Source organism: Prunus avium, chromosome 4, assembly GCF_965620075.1.
Source record: "Prunus avium chromosome 4, drPruAviu1.hap1.1, whole genome shotgun sequence".
NCBI classification, from domain to species: domain Eukaryota; kingdom Viridiplantae; phylum Streptophyta; class Magnoliopsida; order Rosales; family Rosaceae; genus Prunus; species Prunus avium.
In genome coordinates, this window is record NC_142287.1 from 24,915,997 (window position 1) to 24,937,233 (window position 21,237).

Consider the following 21,237-nt stretch of genomic DNA (forward strand, 5'->3'; position numbering starts at 1 on the left):
AATAATTCATATTGCATTCATTTGCATTGTTCGGTGACTCATACGGTTGAGGGCATCAAGACCGTGGTGGCGATTTTCCTCCGGCGAGCTTGAAGCAATCGTGACCAGTATTGCGTTCAACATAAAGAATGTCGAAGATTATCCCGTGACAGAAGTTGAGTTACGAAGAAGTCGGTAAACATTATCTAGAATGTGTCTAGGATAAGTGTGTGAGTACTTCTTGCAATCATCGTTCTATAGTGGATTTGTGTTGGACTGAGGAGTCCCGTGGATTTTCCCCAAAGGTGGGGTTTTACCACGTAAAATAATTCTCTGCACGTTCTTTTATTTTATGCCCAGCACGTTTCAGGATTGATAAGCCATATCAATCCTGCTGTCGAAGTTTATTTTTTTTGTTTATTGATTATAATCTTAAATTGGCATATTAACACCCTCTAGGCACATATAGACATCCTACAGGTATTTTCAACGTATAGTCATGCAATTGCACATCTAGTGCTGTGTGTGCGAGGGGGAGAGAGAACGAGAGGGGGAGAGTGGGTTGGGGTTGGGGGTGGATGGGAGGGGATCTGTGGTCGGGAGTGCTGCGGGAGAGTTGGGTCAAAATTGGATGGGGAAGAGAGAGAGAGAGAGAGAGAGAGAGATCAGAGGGGGGAGTGGGATGGAATGCGGAAGGAAGGGGAAGGAAAGAAGGGAGAGTTGCAGGCTTTTTTTCATTTTTTTTAATTTATTATTTGTTACTTTTAAAATTTCAAAATTCTAATTTTTTGTAAGGTGTAAATTTTAAACCTTTTTAAAAAAAAAATAAAAAAATAAAAGTTTTAAATCTACGTCCTCAATCTTTTTTTTTTTCAAACCAAAGTTTGGGCTTAATGATTTTTTTTTTTCCACGTTTTATCTTGTTCAATTATTTAATTATTTTTTTTTATAAGGATTCTTTTATTCTTTTTAATATTTCTTAGTCTATTAAAGATTTTTTTTTTTGTCAAGCTAATACAATATGCATAAGATTTCACTTTATGGTCCAACAAAAAAATATTTCACTTTATGGTTTGAAAAAGAGTCTTTCATCTTAGTTATTTTCAAGAAGAATAAATGAAAAGATGATTATTTTATGAAATTTTTTATTATGAAAAATATATTAATGATGATGAAGCAAATCACAAAAGAATTAATAGAACAAATTAAAGTTAATTCACATTTTGAGTATTAAAAAAAAGTCATTTTTAAATACTAATATAGTAAATTTGATTTTAGGGTTAGCCTTGTGCGAAACTTAAACTGACCTTCATATAATCTTACACGAATATACAACATTTTTATGTGTTGTTTCCTGGTTTGAAGAAGGAGCAAGGGATAGATTCAAGAGAGTGGTGGTGGTGGTGTTGGCATGGGATGGGAGTGGAGACCACGGTGACGGTGACTATCTGAATTTCTTGTATCTATATATTCTTTGCTCAAATATTTCTTTTGCGTGGTTGACGGGGTGAAGTTGATGAATATAGACGGTCATGTAGGACTACGACAAAGGTTAATTCCACACTTGGGATGGAAGGACTACAACAAAGAAGAAACTGGTTTGGATATTGCTGCAGAATTGTTTGGAAAGTTTTGGGTTTTTCAGTGTGACTGGTCAGAGCTTTGTAAATAATGAATTGATTAGATTGAAACAAAACATTCTATGAATAGGTCTGATTTAATAACTCTGATGTAGATTTTTTTTTATTGTAATATTTGCATTATGCATTAGATAATTGGGAGATTCACTATTATACCCAATATAGGAGCCTAAATTATTTAAAAATACCTATAGGAGACCAAGAAAAACTAATTGTATTGTTTATAACAAATTAGTTTTTTATGAGTATTCCAGGACTTCTTTTCTTGGTCAATCTTGTCGTTTTGGCTAAGTTCTTTTACTTCTCTATATTGCAATGATGAGGCAACCAAATATTTTAGGGTACGTTTTATGGCTAAAAGTCACTTTTGGTCTCTGAAGTTTATCTATTTTTCACTTTTCGTCCTTATAGTTTTAATTTGGTCAATTGTGCCCTTATAGTTTCATAATTGTAGCAATTCAATGACAAGTCACAAATTTCATCAATTTCTTTCACGACATCAATGGTATTTCTGTCCATTTCAAGTTAAAAAAAAATAGAAACTTAAATTTAAATATATATATTTTAGTAGCAAACAACAAACAAGCAATTGATTTGTCATTGAAATGAAATTCCAAAGTGACCAAAGTAGCATATAATAATCAAAGAATTTCCAATCTAGTTATCAATTCATTAATCAACAAACCCTAACGTCAAAATCAATAGTTGACGAAAATACCCCTGACCTCGTTAAAGAATTTGACGGAATTCGCAATTTGTCTTTGAATTGCTACAATTATGAAACTACAAAGGCATAATTGACCAAATCAAAACTATATGGACGAAAAGTGAGAATGATGTAAACTACATAGACTAAGAATGACTTTTACCATGTTTTATTTGTGTTTTCTTATACTCATTTTGGCCATGAATCATGACGAGTCAGCCAAATATTCCAGCAAGCCCAAGTTGCAGCCGTGCTCGCCTTGAGCTTGGGCCAGCCCTCTTTAAAGTCTCTCCTATGGACACCATCAACTTTCAACTTCTAAAGCCAATTCTTCTAGTTCTACTTGTTTTTCTTTTTTGAGATATGAAAGATCCTTACAAATTAGCTCATGCATTTGTGTCATTTTAGAGAGTTTATCATTGAAATTGAAAGAGCTAGCTCATCATACTCTTGGTCAGGGAAAAAAAAACATTTGAGTTACATTGTGCCATAGCTAATAATAAAAGTTTGTAAATTCGAACTTAGAATCTCTCTTAAGAAGAGAAATAACACTAAATTAATAATTAATTGACGAACAAACAAATTTTACTACATATAATCGCAGAATTTTAATAGTTTAGCCTTTCACAAGAGATTTATATAAAAAGAAATTGACCAGCCAATTAATAACTTACATTAGAGTCAAATATTAAAATTTTCCAAGCTAATTTATATTTGCTAATGTTGTTTTATTTTCCTTAAAAATAGAAAGAAAACAAAAAGTAATTTAACATTAATAAAAGCAAAATACAAGCAAGTAGCAACAAGAAAAACGCGAAGTAACAATTACGGACCAGGGAATTGGGAGGCATGAAGTTCACCGACTCACCAGTGGTAGAGCTCCCGGTTCGAACCGCCGTCCTTTCCCTCCAACAGGACAACGGCTCCCTCCACGTCGGCACCTCCGTCTGGCCCTGTTCCCTGGTCCTCGTCAAATTCGCCGAGCGCTGGGCCCCACCCAGCCCCGATGCCCAAAACCCCTACGCCAACCTCCTCGACTTCCACGGCAAGCGAGCCGTGGAGCTCGGCGCCGGCTGCGGAGCCGCCGGCATGGGTCTCCATCTTCTCGGCTTGACCGACATCGTCCTCACCGATATTCCTGCGGTCATGCCCGCACTGAAGCACAACCTCAAGCGCAACAAGCCCGTCCTGGGGAAGACGCTCAAGCACGCCATCGTGCACTGGAACAAGGCGGCGGATCAGACCAAGTCCCTGAGCCCTCCATACGACGTCGTCGTGGCGACGGACGTCGTTTACATAGAGGAGACTGTGGGCCCGCTCGTGTCCACCATGGAGGCGCTGGTGAAAGAAACAGAGGATCTGACTTACAGACAAAAAATATGGCAATCTGTGAAATGCAGAGAGCCAAAACCATTAGCACCAACCTAATGCTTCTTCTAGATCAGTTTTTACTAATTAATAACCTACGTGTATAATCATGGGTTTCATCAACGTAGCATTCGAGATTATCACAAGCCAAGCTTATTTCTTAGCCAAGCGAAATTGATGGAGGAGAATTTGTTGCAGAAGATTCAGTGATCTCTGAGCAATTGGTGGTATAATCAGGGCCAGAGTCATCAACTTGCCCTCTTTCAGAACCAATACTAGAAGACGAACCTGAAACTGATATTGTGAGAGGAGAAGTAGTAGTTCGCATCTTTGATGGTTGAATGGGCGCTGCAACTTCAAAGTTAAGCGTTTGAATCACTTGCTGTATTGAAGGTCTGGAATTGTAATTTGGATGAGCACACCACAACCCAACAATCAACAAACACTCCATTTGTTTCTCATCAAAATCTCCACACAATTATGCGTCAGCTGCTTCAAAGACTTTACCTTCTCCATAAAGCTCCCAAACCCACTCTACCAGATTAGGTTTACCACTTTCCAACACATCAAAAACTCTCTTTCCACAGGCTATTTCCAGAGCAATAACTCCAAAGCTATAGATATCTGACTCCTTGCTAGCTTTTCCTGTCATCAAATATTCAGTAGCCATGTAGCCATAGGTTCCAACTATAGTCGTCGTCTCCTCCAATTGTTCTCCATGGTCTACAAGCCTAGCAAACCTGAAACCCCCCAGTTTAGCGTTGAAATTTGAATCGAATTTAACATTCTCGGATTTGATATCCCTGTGCAGAACACATTGTTCCAATTCCTGGTGTAGATAGAGCAACCCAGAGGCCAAGCCTTGAGCAATTCTGTATCTTATCTCCCAAACTAACCGGCTTTCTCCTTGGAACAAATGAGAATCTAATCTGCCGTTGGGCATGAACTCGTAGACAAGTAGGAGCTCTCCTTCATCGTGGCACCAACCAATGAGTTGTATCAGATTCCGATGCCTAAGTCGACTGATGGCGCTTACTTCTGACAAGACTTCCTTGAGCCCCGGTTTTGAGATTTTCTTAACAGCTATGTAAGAGTTCAAATCTTTTAGGTAGCCCTTGTAAACCACACCAAATTCTCCCTCTCCAAGTTTTTCTCCCTCAGAAAAATGTCTGGTTGCGGAATCCAATTCTTTGAATGAAAACTGCCTTGGGCAGCGGATCTCCTTTTCCAATTGCTCAATCATGTCATGAGGAATCATAAGATTTTTAGCAGCCCTTCCTTCTGGTGCCCTTTTCTTGCACGAGTTAAACAAACCCAAACCTAATACACAAACCAAGATAAGTCCACCTCCACCACCACCACCACCAATAGTAGTACTCAACCACTAGTGGTTTCTTGGATTTTCTTGAGTTTGTTTTAGATCCTTAGTGCCACGCACGAACTGGAGATTCTTGTTCTCTTTTCTTTGGCCAGGAAAAGCTAGAGATTCATCATCAACTGGTGAAGAAGAAGTAAAATTCCATGAGATGATGTTATGCAGAGCAGAAGCAGCTCCTGTTGAAGCAGAGAAGCCAAACCTGATCCAATCCGGCAAGTATTTATTTAGATCAACCATGTAACTGAGAGAATTGATCACTTGTTCTTGGCTACCATTTACATAAGTGGTGAAGGCAACACTAAGATTTTTCGAGCTAGAATTATAACTAATCCAAGCATGATTTAGTTTTCCTTCTGCAGTAACAGCATTCCTAGGCCTGGTAACATTCGACTTGACACTGTCGACGTTGATACCCACATGATTGCCTTCAGAATCCTCCATGGCTGGCCATGGATTCCGGTAGGTGTCAGACTCCACCGCCATGGATGGGTACTCATTGCGCGGCTCAATGACGTTTTCCATTGAGCTGTTGACAGGGAGGCCGATACTGCTACATACTCCTAATGTACGGTTGAGTAGGACCTTTTTGGCGCTATGAAGAAAGCTAGCATCTCCTTTGTTATTTAATAATTTCGTAGTGCTGCTGTTGTGATCACTTTGTTGGAAGGTGGGGAAATGGAAGGCTAAAGGAGTTGCACAAGGGGTTAACAGGAGCAGAACAAGAAAGAACTTCGGAGAGTGCAGTGTGATGATGCAGCCATTTTTGTTTATGGGGAAGAGAGTTTGGAGCTCTACTAAAATAGGGCAGATTGCAGAGCTAATTTTCCAATTGAAAACAAGATTTTCAGCTAGAGGACTTAGACCTGGTCGCCTGACCTCTATGCGAAAGTGTTCCGAAACTAGGGACACCAGGACTTTCAGCCTTTGTTTCTGCTACGTTTCTTTGTTTCTTCTGGGAACTTGCTTGATTTGAGTGTACTTTTTATCGTTTGCGGGGGACTTTTTTTCATGTTCAATTTCAAATTCCAGGTCGACCAACTTTCTCAGTCCACTTCACATTATAAAATTAATTTTCTGTATAAAAAAAAGTATTTATTCAAGGATTATCTTTGCAAAAAATAATCCAAATTAAAATGATTTTATTAAGGATAGTTTGAAAAATAAATAGTTTGGGTCGTTTGACATCGTCCTCACCGATATTCCCGCGGTCATGCCCGCACTGAAGCACAACCTCAAGCGCAACAAGCCCGTCCTGGGGAAGACGCTCAAGCACGCCATCGTGCACTGGAACAAGGCGAGAGGTAGAGAGAGAGGGACGAAGAGAGAGATGGTGAGAGAGGGAGCAAGCGAGCTTCAAGCTTCTCCCATGGAAGCTTGAAGCTTGAGCGAGAACCAGTAGCGCAAAGCGAACGAACGACGCCAGAAAAAAAATTCAAGAAAAATGCATTTGTTTTGTTTTTAATAATAGGGGTCTTTTTAAGTTTGTTTTGAGATTGAGTTTTTAAAAATGGGCCTACCAAACGAGTTTTTGGGCCTTTGGATTTAAAATATGTTTTTGAGTATATAAAATTGGACTCAAATCAGATACCAAACAGGCCCTTAGATACTGTAATTTAAATGAGCACACCACAACCCAACAATTAGAGCCCCTCCAGCCATACACCAAAACCGGGCAAAAGGCTGCTTGGGCAAGCCCAATTCAACTCCAGCGGTAGAGAACAAGCCTGGGCAAGGCATGGGACCCACCAGCCTGGGCAAGCCCACGGGCAAATCTTGCCTGGGCTCAAGCCCGAAGGCGCTGACGTCAGCGCTGATGTCACGCTGACGTCAGTGAGCAAAAAAATTCAAAAAAAATTCAAAAAAATCCAAAAAAATTCAATTTTTTTTAAAATAAAAAAACCAAAATACTATGGATGTTTTCCCTATAAATACATAACAATTTTATTCACTTTCTAAATTGTTTATATTTTGTTGCATAATCTTTTTTTTTTTCTTGCCCTTGCCCTAGCCTTTTGGGGTGGAACCAAAAAAGGCAAGGCTGCCACTATTCACGTGAATAGTGGCAGCCCTTGCCTTGCCTTTGCCTTGCCTTAGCCTTCATGGGTGGACTTGCTCTTAGCAAGCACTCCATTTGTTTCTTGTCAAAATCTCCACGCAGGTTCGGGTCGGCTGCTTCGAGGACTTTCCGTTCTCTGTAAAGCTCCCAAACCCACTCTACCATACTGGTTTGGCTGCTTTTGAACTTGTAATAAATAGGTTTTCTCCCGCAGGCTATCTCCAAAGCAACTCCGAAGCTATAAACATCAAATTCCTTGCTAGCCTTTCCTGTCGTAACATATTCTGGAGCCATGTACCCAATAGTTCAGCTAGAATAGTCGTTTGCGATTGTTTTCCGTGGTCCACAAGTCAAGCTAACCCAAAATCCCCAAGTTTCGCGGTGAAATTCGTGTCCAACATAACGCTGCTTGATTTGATATCTCTATGGAGAACACATTGTTCCCATTCTTCATGTAGATAGAGCAAACCAGCGGCCAAGCCTAGAGCAATTTTGTATCTTGCCTCCCAGGCTAACAAGCTTTTTTCTTTGAATAGATGTGTATCTAAACTGTTGTTTGCCATGAACTCGTAAACAAGTAGGAGCTCTCCTTTTTCATGGCACCAACCAATCAGTTGCACCAGATTACGATGCCTAAGTCGACTGATAACTCTTACTTCAGATCCTACAACCTTTGTTTAGATCTGTTAAATTTAACGCACACTTGTCTTCAAGAATTTAGACGAATCTAGAAAAAAGTAGAAAACTCAAAAAATATCCACAAACTTTGACAAAGTCAAGCTTTAAGACATAATTGTTGTAGGCATTCTAAAAAAGTCCAAATAAAAATCTTGTAAACTAGTGGCTATGAGAAGAAAGCCAAGTCCACCGACTTGGACAATGGCGGCAGCCTATATCAATAAATAGGTGTTGCCTCTTGTATAAAGTGAGCAAAGAGAGAAGAGGCCAATAAGCCAGAAAATAGGAAAAAGGCCAATAAGCCTAGTAAACAATTTCTAGTTGTTGAAGGCCGATAAGCCTAGTCCTCTATAAAGCCTTTGTACCCATCTATTGTTGAATAAATAAAATCACTTTGTTGTTCACCCTAAAACCCCAACAAGATCATTTCGATATCCTCTTAATTAACAGCAACATATGAGTTCAAGTTTTTCATAAAGCCTCTAAGCCCCACCAAATCCTCCCTCTCCCTTTGTATGCAAACTTTCTGGGGCCGATCCCCTTTAGCAATTCCTCATCCATAGAGTCATTAACCATAAAATCTTTATCAACTTCTCCATTTTCCTAGCTTCCACAAGATGAACCAAATCGAATGCCTCAACACTTGGATATCATTTGCATAACTAGTGAAGTCGACAGTAAGATTTTTTGTGCTGGAGTTATAACTAATCCAAACACTATTTGTTCGTCCATCCTCAATACTACCATTCCAACGCTCAATTGCATTAGACTTGATAGAGTTGACGTTGATACCTACATGATTGAAGTGGGGATCAACAACGGGTAGATATAGATTAGAGTGGCTATCAAACTCCACTGCCACAAATGGATATTGACTCTTTGGCACAGCTAAAAACATAACCCATGGTGTGCTCTGCAATGGTTGAATTAACCCATGTTGCTATTATGGCGTATGTTTGTGTGGCTGATAGTTCAGCAAATTAGTCAAAACAACTATGCACGGGTATGAGAAGAGATTATCCAAAAAGCACGAAGAGAGAAGATATCAGTAATATCTCATATGTGTCTGTTCATCTACTCTCAAAAGAAAATGAAAGAACATGAGAATCAAGTCTAGGAGGGTGAGATTTTTTTATGCGGTTTGGTATTTATATCACCCACTCAAAATCTCACACAATACAACATTTAATGAAATACCTCAAAATCGATAAGTAATTGAATACCACGATACTTTAATTCATTACTTAAGAATCCTAATTGAATACCACTGGACTTTAATTCACGACTTAAAAATTCTAATTGAATACCACTGTACTTTTAAGTTTCAAAACAATCTATTGAAATCTTAATTGAATACATCCCCCTAATGCAACTAGAAGGGTCCTATTTCTATTTTTTTTTAATTTTAAAATTTATATTTATAGTATAGCCGCGCGGCTATACTATGGTGTTTATAAATAAAATGGGTATAGCCGCGCGGCTATACTGTTTTTACAATCGCTAGCCGGCGCTAGCCGGGTGACGGGTCCTCTCCTTTTAAAAATAAATAAATATAAATAGTATAGCCGTGCGGCTATACTGGGGTCCTATTTTATTTGTTTATAGATAGTATAGCCGCGCGGCTAGACTCGGGATATTTTTAAAAAAACGTATAGCCGAATGGCTTTACTGGGGTTTTTTTTTTATATTTTTATATGTCGATATTATAGCCGCCCGGCTATACCCGGTATTTTCTTTTAAAAAAGAGTACAGCCGCGTTGCTTTACAGGGGTGGTTTTTTATATTTATTTTATAAATAGAATAGCCGCACGGCTATACGCTTTACATAGATTTTTTTATATTTCTTTGTAGTTGATTGGCGTCTAACTTTTATTGTTTACAAGAGGAAATTTTTTCATTTCTTTATTTTCATGCTCAACTTTTGTTTTAGATTTTGGATTTTTTTTTGTTTTTTGGTGGTTCAAATTTTGCCCAAGTTTGTGTTGTTTGTCATGCTGCTTAAATTTTTTTTGTTGGTAGAACTAAATTAATTTGTGTCTTTTTGTTACACTACTTGTAAATTGTTTACAAAAGGATCAAAGGGTTTTATGGAACTGTATAGATACCCCAACCTAAAACTTCTTTGATCAAATCGAATTTCAGTAATAATTCACGCAACATATGCAAATATATTATCTGGAGTTTCGTAATGTAGCAATTGAAACGATTGAAAAAATAAAAAACCATAACTGAATCGTATTATTCGTTTCGTGGTGGACATGAGAAGAAATGTGAAAGAAACAGAGGATCTGACTTACAGAAAGAAAATATGGCACTCGGAGAGAGCCAAAACCATTAATACCCACATGTTAAATCAATGGTGTCATCAATGGAGCGCAAGCCAAGCTTCTTGTTTGGTTGGTTGCTGAGAAGACATCTGAAAACGCACTGAACTTCGAGGAGTTGGATGTAGAGACAATTCACATCTTTCTCTGACTTCTTCCAATAATCAAAACCCTGTAAAACTCGCAGTATAGTTTGCGCATAGATTGCATACATGGTTAACCAAATATTGATTAAATAGTATTTGATTCCTCAACTTCGTCCTTACGTTGAGGTGTCACTTTCCATGGCGAGGAAGGGATTGCAATCTTGGAACTCACCACTTTCAACAATTTGCATTACAAAAACAATTTCACTAATTAATTTCCATTAGATTAAACACCTAAAAGGTTTTATGTTTTGGGTCTTATTACACTACAATTGGGACAGTTTTTTGGAATCAGATTTATAGACAGCCCACTTTGTTTTGAAGCAGAAACTGATTTACTTATCGGTGTGAGTAATTTAACAAACTACTGTTATCCGTCCCCTTTGTTTTGAAGCAATCATCTGTTCCCTTTGATATAAATAAAAATGAGTTTGGCAATAAATGGTATGCATCCATTCTGCTTCCTTCCAATATTTATTGTTAGAGCATCACCAGTGGTTGGGTGTATATCACATTTACACCCCTTTTGGCCGGAAATACATGTAATGGTTAGGGTGTAAAAATAGAATGAGTGTAGATGCAAAAAAAAGATGGAGGTTTACATTTTTTTTACATCTTGAAAGTGGGCTCCGCATGAGAGAAAGTAGGAGAGATGAGAGAGAACAGCTGAAAATTTTCCACTTTTACGCACTACAGACGCGCGAATAGAACCCTACACTCCAAACAATTTTTAGTGGCGGGCCCCATTTCATTTGGTTGAGTTGTTTATAAAAAACATGACATTACGTAGGGACATGAATGAATGAATCCAACTTGATTTATGAATGAGACACGTAACGACTTACTACTGGTTTAATGAAACGTGGGTCCTAATGTCTCGTCTCCTGGTAAGTCACGGGCAAACTGAGCAAGAGAGACATGTCAACACATAGAGGCCTCTGCAAATCCTTAAGCGAGAATTATTGGTGTCATGAAAAATCGTGATGACTTTACTGACGTGTTCGTTTATAAAGGTGCGATGATTGTACACATCATATCAACAGATGTGAATCAAATGTGAAGAAAGTTGAGTAGGTGAGGTTTTTCAGCGTGTCTGGTCTTTAGGAAAGACATACAGGGTAGGACTACTTTAGGGAAAATTCTACGGTGGGCGTGGTGCATGGATGCGCCAACTGTTATAAACCATTGGATGAATAGTTGGTGATGTGGAGTTATCCACACCGTTGAGTTAGTTACCGGATAAATCGGTTGTTGTAAAAAGAAAAAAAAAAGCAAAAACTCTACTTTTCTCTCTTTCCTCTCCTCCTCCTGTGATGACGAGACAGTGCGACGAACAAGACTCCTCTCCTCTCAGGTATCTCTCTCTTTCTTCTCCATAATTGTCTCTCTCATCTCTATATCTCATGGTCTCTCAATCTCCTTCCCAGGCTTCGTTTCTAAACCAAACCCATACCAAAAATCTCAGCCCCAATCTAAACCCCCCATTTTGCTCGATCCCTGCCGTCTATCTCTCTCTCTCTCTCAATCGTTTCAGCCTTCACTCTCCGTCTCACTCGATTCTCTTTCTCTATAGCTCTGGCTTGCTCTCTCTCTCTCTCTCTCTCTCTCTCTCTCTCTCTCTCTCTCTCTCTCTCTCTCTCTCTCTCTTAGATATGAGCACCAAACATGGGTGGGCACAAATCTGTGCGTGATGGGAATCCTTTGAAATAGAAAGTTTGGGGTTTCAATTTTGTTAAATTGAAACCATCTTAGCCAGAAAGTTTAGTGATGGGTATTCTTATGGGCATCACTCTCCCTATGCCAAAAGATAATTTTAATTATTCAAGGTTTGAGTTTTCTAATTTATATTGTAAGTTTTAGGTTTTAATTTTGGGCTATGGTCTGTGCAGGTTTTGATCTTTTTAATTTGTATTTGGACCATTGATTTGGAGACAAGGTGAGGATTTCATATTATTGTTGAACTAGATGCAGATTTATTAATGTCAGCTTCTCTTGCTCTGCTAACTCTCTCTCATCCAAAACTTCACTTCACAGGCGCTCCTCCATCTCAGCTAGCTCCCTTTCTCATATCAATATCAGGTACGAATGTGGTTGCTTCCTCCAATTCCTCTGTATTTCAACTTGAATTTATAGAATTAGGTTTTGTTTGCTGTTAATTTGGGGCTTTTGTTCTCATTGAGCTGTAGGAGGTTTGTGGGGTAAATTGAAATGCTTGATAGAGGATTTTAAGGGGATGCATGATGTTGCAGATATTATTTTGCCTTGTGTTATAAAATATCTCAGCTGCTTGGTCTTTTAACATTCTCCTTGGCTCAGAATCATTTTTGGGCGTACTTGTGATGATGAAATGAAATCTTGGTTGATGGGGGTCAGATTATTTTTTTCCTTGGGAAGGATGGGGTAAATTAGTTCCTCTATTTTTGATTGGTGATGTTACTTCTTGTAATAAACTACCAAATAGCCTATTTCAACAATGTTAAAAGTGGTTTGGTTGCTGTTGATGTAATTTTTTTGTAATAAATTCTGATGAAATAGGCAATACATTCATTATAATTGCTTTCTTTTGAGATGATTGGTTTTCTATGGTGTGGCCCTTTTTCGGGTCTGCAATATATAAATTTATGATAATCTGGTTGCATTTTATTTCTCTCTCTCTCTCTCTCTCTCTCTCTCTGTTTTGGTATGTTTTAGCATGAAATTACATCTTTTTCACTTTTGAATATAAATTTGGTCTGTTTTTAGTTGGTCAAGTATTTATAAGCTCGAAACCAGTTAAAGTTCGAATTGTGAATTATGAGATTTCCATTTAATTTGAGGGATAAGTGATTCATGACCCTGCAATTATAGTTTTAGGAGCTAAATGCAAGGATATATAATTTTTATTGCTCAAAATTTAGGGTTTTTTCTATTAAATTAGGCTTGTCGAATTAGGGCTTCTAAATTGAATTGGGGGTTGAGGTAAATGATTTTTTCTGTTAAATTAAGGCCGTCAAGGTGGTTAAGAGTTAGTTTTCAATTTTGATTTTAATTTCAAGGAGCTGTTTGATCGTTCTGCATATTATAAAGTTCTGATGGCGATCTGTTTTTTTTTTTTTATAGCGAAATTGATGAGAACTCTGGCCGAATAACCGAAGAGATAGAGAAGTGCAAAGAGTAGAGTCTTGAGAAGAAGAGAGGCTTAGAGGAAGCCAAAGAACAAGTTGAGAAAGCTGCTTATGCAGTTTTAGAGATGCTCAACAACAGAGAATAGAATGTAGAGTGAATGTATTGAACAATACTTTCAATTACATGAATGAAGTTTATGTTGGCTTTGATGAGGATATAGTACCATTGAGAATAAGCTTTTAAAGTAAATTTGACTATTATATCATAGTTTATGTGCCCATTGAAACAATCATCCCATTAGCATTGTGAATGGGCATTGTACCATAAAGTTGTATTTTGAGATTAGTGTATGCATATTGTCATGTTATTGGCAGTCTTTTCAATTTTAAGAAAGTAAATACAATATGTGATTTGTCAATGCAATTGACAAACCGGCAGTGTCATTTGCATTCCAGTCATGCAATTGACAAAGAAAGTAGTACTATTTGCATTTCAGTCGAGCAATTGCCATTATCTGTGCACAATTAATTGAAAATGTTAATATCATATGTGATTTGTCAATGCAATTGACAATCAGGTAGGGTAATTTGCATTATAGTAGTGCAATTGACAATTAAAGTAGTCCCATTTGCATATGAGGCAATATTAACAGCTCAATGACATCGAAAATAAACTTTTTACAAAGCAAAAAAAGCTCCCAACCCTAGCCCCCCTCTCTTTTATCGCCGCCAGGGGGTGGCTTGCTAACCACCATTTTTTGTTGGTTACTGGTTTCTCTTTGGTGGTTGTCGGCTTGCTATGGTGGCGCTGCTTTTGGCTGTAGGATTGTGCGACACATATCTGTTAATGGTGTTAGGGTTTCCTAATGTTGTGTTGTGCTTTGTGGGCTTCTGCCTTTTATGGGCTTTTTGCCGTTATGTAGGCTCTTGGCCTCTATATGGGCTTAATGCCTTTATGTGTGCTCTATGCATTTTGTTAGTTTTATTTATAGTGGGCTCTATGTCTGTTTGTATTACATTTTGTGTGAACTCAATTATTTGAGTTCATTTTGATGTAATCTGGTTTTGACATTCTATTTAATGAAACTCGATTTCGACCAAAAAAAAAAAAAAAGGTAGTCCCATTTGCATTTCAGTCTTGCAATTATCATTATCTTTGCATAATTATGAAACGTAGAATCTCTCACTAATGATAAATCCTTCATAATTAATTGTATGTTCAAACAATTGTAATCCATGTGCAAAAAACTCAGTAGAATGCATAAAAACATTGCTTAATAGAATGCAATTGTATTTTTCTTTGCAATTCGTAACTTCTATCCTTGCAATTGAATTTTATGCACATTATTGCAAACGTGGTTGCAATCATGTTATACATTTTATTCCTAGAAATGCATGCTTTATAAGTTTATCTTGAAAATACAAAATAAAATTAAACTATATATTTGGATAAGTTTATTTCCGAAAAGGAACATTTGAAATGATTAAGGGTAATTTGTCTCTTGTTTGACAATTGCCTTTGATACCATAAAAAAAGGAAAGAAAAAAAAAAGGGTATGATTTACGAGGTTTTGCATCATGATTACAACTTTAAGGTTCTTCCTAATCCCTAATCTTGTAATGTGAATCCATAACATTGTAAAATGGTGATTTACAACATTATGGATTTCGTGAACCCTAATGTTGTAATCCAGGAGAAAAACCTTGTAAATTGTTACAAAAACTTGTAAGTTATGAGCTTAGGGATTCTTTTTACGACGTTATGGTGCCCTCAGTTCTTAATCTTGTAAAGCATTTTTTTACTAGAATAATGACCCATTTTACATCACTAAGGTCCACTATTACCAATTCCTTGTAATGTGGATCCATAACATCGTAAAATGGTGATTTACAACATTATGGATTTGTTGAACCATAACGTTGTAATCAAGGAACAAAACCTTGTAAATTGTTACCAAAAACTTGTAAGTTACGAGTTTAGGGATTCTCTTTACGACGTTAAGGTACCATCGGTCCTTAATATTGTAAACTATTGTTTATTAGAATAAGGACCCATTTTACATCCCTAAGGTCCACCATTACCAATTCCTTGTAATATGGATCCATACCCTTGTAAAAGGCTGATTTACAACATTATGGATTCAGTGAACCCTAAAGTTGTAATCCAGGAGCAAAACCTTGTAAATTGTTACCAAAAATTTGTAAGTTACGAGTTTAGGGATTCTCTTTACGACGTTAAGGTACCCTCGTATCCCAAAATTGTAAAATCGGCCCATAATCTTGTAAACCCTCATTTTACTAGAATAAGGATCCCAATTTACATCCTCATGGTCCGGACTTACCTATTCTTTGTAATTTGGATCTATATCCTTGTAAAACAAGGATTTACAACGTTAAGGATTATGAGAACCCTAATGTTGTAATCGTGGTACAAAAACCTGTAAATCACTACCTAAATCATGTAATTTACATGTTTATGGATCCATTTTATAACGTTTTGGTACCCTCGTATCCCAAAATTGTAAGATCGGCCCTTAATCTAGTAAACTCTTATTTTACTAGAATAAAGACCCAATTTATATCCTCATGGTCCGAACTTACTTATTCTTTATAATTTGGATCCATATCCTTGTAAAATAAGGATTTACAACATTAAGGATTATGAGAACCCTAATGTTGTAATCATGGGGCAAAAACCTGTAAATCACTACCCAAATTATGTAACCTACATATTTATGGATCCTCTTTACAACGTTATGGTACCTTTATATCCGAAAATTGTAAAATCGGCCCTTAATCTTGTAAACCCTCATTTTACTAGAATAAGGACCTAATTTACATCCTCATGGTCCGCACTTACCAATTCCTTGTAATGTGGATCCATATCCTTGTAAAATAAGGATTTACAACATTAAGGATTATGAGAACCCTAATGTTGTAATCGTGGTACAAAAACTTGTAAATCACTACCCAAATCGTGTAACTTACATGTTTTTGGATCCTCCTTACAAGGTTATGGTACCCTCGTATTCTAAAATTGTAAAATCGGCCCTTAGTCTTGTAAACCCTCATTTTACTAGAATAAGGACCCAATTTACATCCTCATGGTCCGGAGTTACCAGTTCCTTGTAATGTGGATCAATACCCTTGTAAATGGGTATTTACAACGTTATGGATTAGGTGAACCCTAATGTTGTAATCCTGGTTCAAAAACTTGTAAATCACTACCCAAATCTTATAACTTATAAGTTTCAGGATCCTCTTACAATGTTATGGTACTCTCATATCCAAACTACTGTAAATCACTATCCAATCATATGCCAATTTCCAAACAGGAAGGGCATAATTGCATGACCTTTATGCAATTGCATTTTCAAAAATGCAATTGCCAAACAGGAAGGGCATAATTGCTACCCAAATCTTGTAACTTATAAGTTTTAGGATCCTCTTACAATGTTATGGTACTCTCATATCCAAACTACTGTAAATCACTATCCAATCATATGCCAATTGCCAAACAGGAAGCGCATAATTGCACGACCCTTATGCAATTGCATGACCCTAATGTTGTAATCCTAGTTCAAAAACTTGTAAATCGCTACCCAAATCTTGTAACTTATAAGTTTTAGGATCCTCTTACAATGTTATGGTACTCTCATATCCAAACTACTGTAAATCTTTATCCAATCATATGCTAATTGCCAAACAGGAAGGGCATAATTGCATGACCCTTATGCAATTTCATTTTCAAAAAGTGGAAACTTGATAACTTGTATAACCGGTAACCAATTTTTTAAAAAATCTGGGAGCATCATAAAGGACAAATGGTGCATGGGTGCACGTGGTACACTATAGAAGGTGCCACTACTTTAAATGATGGTTTTAAAATATAAACGTGTATAGATATATATCATTTCTTATTGTGTAACTAAATTGATATTGAATTTGTGTATTATCAAAACAAAGAGTGCAATGCATAATCTCGTACAGGACAACAGTGGAATTACAAAAATTCTAAAAGTTTAGAATCAAAATTATTTAGTTAGGCTTCTTTCTTACCCAAGTGAAATTTTTGGATGAGAATTTGTGGCAGAAGAAGGTGCGCTGAACTGTGACGACTCAGTTTGGCCTGAAGACGACTCAGTTTGGCCTCCTTGAGAACCACTAATATCTCTAGACAACATTGAGAGCGATTTCGGAGGAGCAAAATAGGTGGCCACCGGCATCTTTGATGGGAGATTCGGCAACGGTACCTCAAAGTTAAGCACTTGAATTGCTTGTTGTATTGAAGGCCTCATGTTGTAGTCTGGATGAGCACACCACAACCCAACAATCATCAAGCACTCCATTTGTTTCTTATCAAAATCCCCACATAGTTTTGGGTCAGCTGCTTCATTGACTCTATCTTCTCCGTAAAGCTCCCAAACCCACTCAACCATATTGACTTTAGAGCTTCCAAACTTTGGATTGATGGGTTTTCTCCCACATGCTATTTCCAAAGCAACAACTCCGAAGCTGTAGACATCTGATTCTTTGCTAGCCTTTCCGGTGTTGAGATAATCCGGAGCCATGTAACCCATGGTTCCAGCCAAGATTGTGGTTTGCGACTGTTTTCCGTGGTCCACAAGTCTAGCTAACCCAAAATCCCCAAGTTTTGCGTTGAAATTTGAATCTAACATAACATTGCTCGATTTAATATCCCTATGCAGCACACATTGCTCCCACTCTTCATGTAGATAGAACAACCCAGAGGCCAAACCTTGAGCAATTTTGTATCTTGCCTCCCAAGTTAACAAGCTTTGTTCTTTAAACAAATGGGAATCTAAGCTTCCATTGGACATGAACTCGTAAACAAGTAGGAGTTCTCTCTTTTCGTGGCACCAACCAATGAGTTGCACCAGATTCCGATGCCTAAGTCGACTGATGATCCTTACTTCTGCTGCGTACTCCTTCAGGCCCTGTCTAGACCCACTTGATACCCTCTTAACAGCAACATATGAGTTCAAATCTTTTACGAAGCCTCTGTAAACCCCACCAAACCCTCCCTCTCCAAGCTTCTCTCCCTCGTCAAAATCATTTGTCGATTGAGCCAATGTCTTGTACGAAAACTTCTTTGGGCCTGTCCCCTTTTCGAATTCGTCATCGATTGGATCGTTGATCATAGGATCTTCATCAGTGTCGCTACTTTCCCCTGTTCCCCCCTTCATCCAAAAATGAACCAAACCAAACAAAACCCACCAACCAAAAGAACACACCCTCCAACAACCAGCCCAACCACAAGTCCAATGTTGATGCCATTTCCTGATCCGTGTTCAACAATGGGGGTCAGCGATGTCGAATTGAAACTCCATGAGTTGATCTTGTGCAGAGCACTCTCAAGACCTGTTGCAGCAGAGAACCCAACAATCACCCAACCCTGCAAAATCTCATTCAGATCAACCTTGTAATCAAGATACCTCTCAACCGAGACACCATTTTCATAAGTAGTGAAGGTAACGCTAAGATTTTTCGATCCAGAATCGTAACGAATCCAAGCATTATTGTCTCTTCCCTGTGTAATACTACCATTCCACGCCCTGGTAACCTTAGACTTGACAGAGTTGACATCAATACCAACATGATCGCCGGGGGGATCTTGGATAGACGTCCATGCATTCTGAAAGATGTCAAACTCCACTGCCACAAACGGGTACAGATTCGTGGACTCGTTTTTTTCCGGGTTTATGGTTGGGAGGCCAAGAGAGCCGCCTGTGCCTATTGTTATGTTGAGTGCAGACCCGTTTGGCGCCAAAAAGAAGGCGAGCCCGTCTGCATAGGGTGTTTTGTTTCGCGAGTCGATGGCGAATGTGAAAGTTGTGGTGAAGTCGGCGAGTTTCCCCGTGGCGTTGTCGCGGAGGAGGAAGGGTTGGCTGTAGGTGGCTCGGCCGACACTTCCTGTTTTTTCCTCGTCAACAGCGCTATTGGTGAGTCGGAGGAATTTGCCGTCGACGGAAGCATTTCCCTCGAGAGATAGGGTGTTGATGCCATTTGGGAAGGTGGGGAAACTGAAGTTTAATGAGGTTGCACTAGGGGCTAAGTGAAACAAGAGAAGAAGAAGAAGGACAACCATTTCTAATCTGCTGGTAAGGTTACAGATCAAATTGTTGGGTTTAAAATAGAGCAGAGACTTTAATATTTGAAAATGCTTTAATCAGCAGTTGTTTGCTTACCAATTCAAAAAAACTTATATGTTTTCAGTGCATAAAGATTAAAGAAAGATCATGGTCTAAATTTTCTTGTTTATTGCTTTGTGCCTTTTGTGTGGTATTTGGTAATCCACCGGGACAAATACTTTTTAGTTCCCACGAAACATGCGTTAGACTCTCAGCCCCCCAAATAGTTTGTTTTGTGGGAACTAAAAAGTCTTTGTCCTGGTGGATTAAGAAGAGAAGGAGAAGAAGGACGACCATTTCTAATTTGAAGAAGAAGGACAACCATATCTAATCAGCAATTGTTTGCTTACCAATTCAAAATTAAAGAAAGATCATGGTCTAAATTTTCTTGTGTCTTATTGCTTTGTATCTTTTTTGTGGTATTGGGTCTGACACACGTTTTGTGGGAGCGAAAAAGTTAGAATTCAGATTCAAAGTTCAAAGTTCGGGTTTTCAGTAAATTCATAGTCGTTGCATTGGTCATGATTAATGACCCGACCCGATTCAGAAGTTCTAGATGATGTTTATAGTTACAAAATACAGAGGAGAGAAGCTTCCAATCCAACTTGAATTTCTGGATTAAGAAAAAAAAAAAAAAAAAAAAAGCACAATCTCCGATCATACGTCAGTATCATCTACAATACATGAGGACCATTTCACCAAAACAAACAGAAAGACTCCAAGGTACTGACTAGTATTCCCTTCTCGCGCAAGAAAGCTATACGCCTGAACACTAGAACGATTTTAAGGAAACATTAATAAAAACCATATATATGCCAATGTAGCTAGTTTCCCCAAATTTCGACCATTGTTGTCATAATAATTCTAGTTTTTTTGACAAAGACTCGTAGTTTATTCAAAGTTGCAATTAACTTTAATATGTTTTTATTGTTAAATGGAGGAACGAAAGATGACGTGAGCTGCACGTGCATGGGTAGGGTCAAAAGCATGTGCATATTTGGGTTCACCCATTTCACCTGTAGGTTTTTGCAAGTAAATAACTAATAGGGATGGGCAACCGAACCAAGCCAAACCGATGATTACGTCATTACTCAATGACAAACTATTCGGAGGAGCAAATCTCAAAATTGACGTTGAACCACTACATCAGACAAGCGATGTTGTCGCTTCATCGAACCAACAGTTCGATTTAGGTTGGTGTTGGTTTTTGAGACAATTCGCTGTGATGGGATGCCAAACCTGTGCTCCGCGGTGATGATCCCAATAATCCCAGAGGTATTGACATACATTTCATTCAAGAACTTTGAGAATTGGTATGAAATTGCGTTCTTATGTTTGGTAAACGCATTTTTGGGAATGCGATACCTAACTCATGGGTATGAAGAACTTCCCATATAGGGGGAGATTTCATAATAAAACACAGGTGGATATCCGACGCCTTGACGCAACCGCCTGTGATGGTTGGAGGAAAATCATAATAAAACGAAGACAAATAGGGGAAGCCTTTTGTCTTTGAGAATGAGGGGAGAGGAGAATGAAGGAAGATAAGAGGGGAGAGGGGAGGAAGAACAGTGACTTCCTCCCCCCTCAAAGTGAAAACGGCTATGAGAGTGTTTTTTCTGAGAGAGAGAGGGGGCTAAGGTTTCTCATGTGGAATATCACTTTTGACCCTTAAACTCTTGGTATTAATATTTTTTGATTTTTTT

General features: G+C 38.1%; 1 protein-coding gene, 1 long non-coding RNA gene and 2 pseudogenes across 3 annotated transcripts; 2 read left to right on the forward strand and 2 right to left on the reverse strand.

The window, feature by feature from the left end:
• Window positions 1–3,174: 3,174 nt before the first annotated feature.
• LOC110746711 (uncharacterized) lies at window positions 3,175–3,753 on the forward strand. The gene has a single exon (XM_021946947.2). It carries the CDS (start codon window positions 3,175–3,177, stop codon window positions 3,751–3,753), a length of 579 nt encoding a protein of 192 aa, XP_021802639.2.
• On the reverse strand, window positions 3,668–6,050 carry LOC110773198 (L-type lectin-domain containing receptor kinase IX.1 pseudogene; annotated as a pseudogene).
• Window positions 6,051–11,368: 5,318 nt separating this feature from the next.
• On the forward strand, window positions 11,369–13,628 carry LOC148295093 (uncharacterized). 2 transcript variants are annotated; one of them, XR_015835221.1, is made up of 4 exons: window positions 11,369–11,629; window positions 12,165–12,211; window positions 12,310–12,354; window positions 13,375–13,628. It is a non-coding gene; the product is annotated as an uncharacterized LOC148295093 (long non-coding RNA). The 2 variants fall into 2 exon arrangements; XR_015835222.1 differs by lacking the exon at window positions 11,369–11,629 and adding an exon at window positions 11,639–12,046.
• Window positions 13,629–17,324: 3,696 nt separating this feature from the next.
• Window positions 17,325–19,563, reverse strand: LOC148295094 (L-type lectin-domain containing receptor kinase IX.1 pseudogene; annotated as a pseudogene).
• Window positions 19,564–21,237: the final 1,674 nt, after the last annotated feature.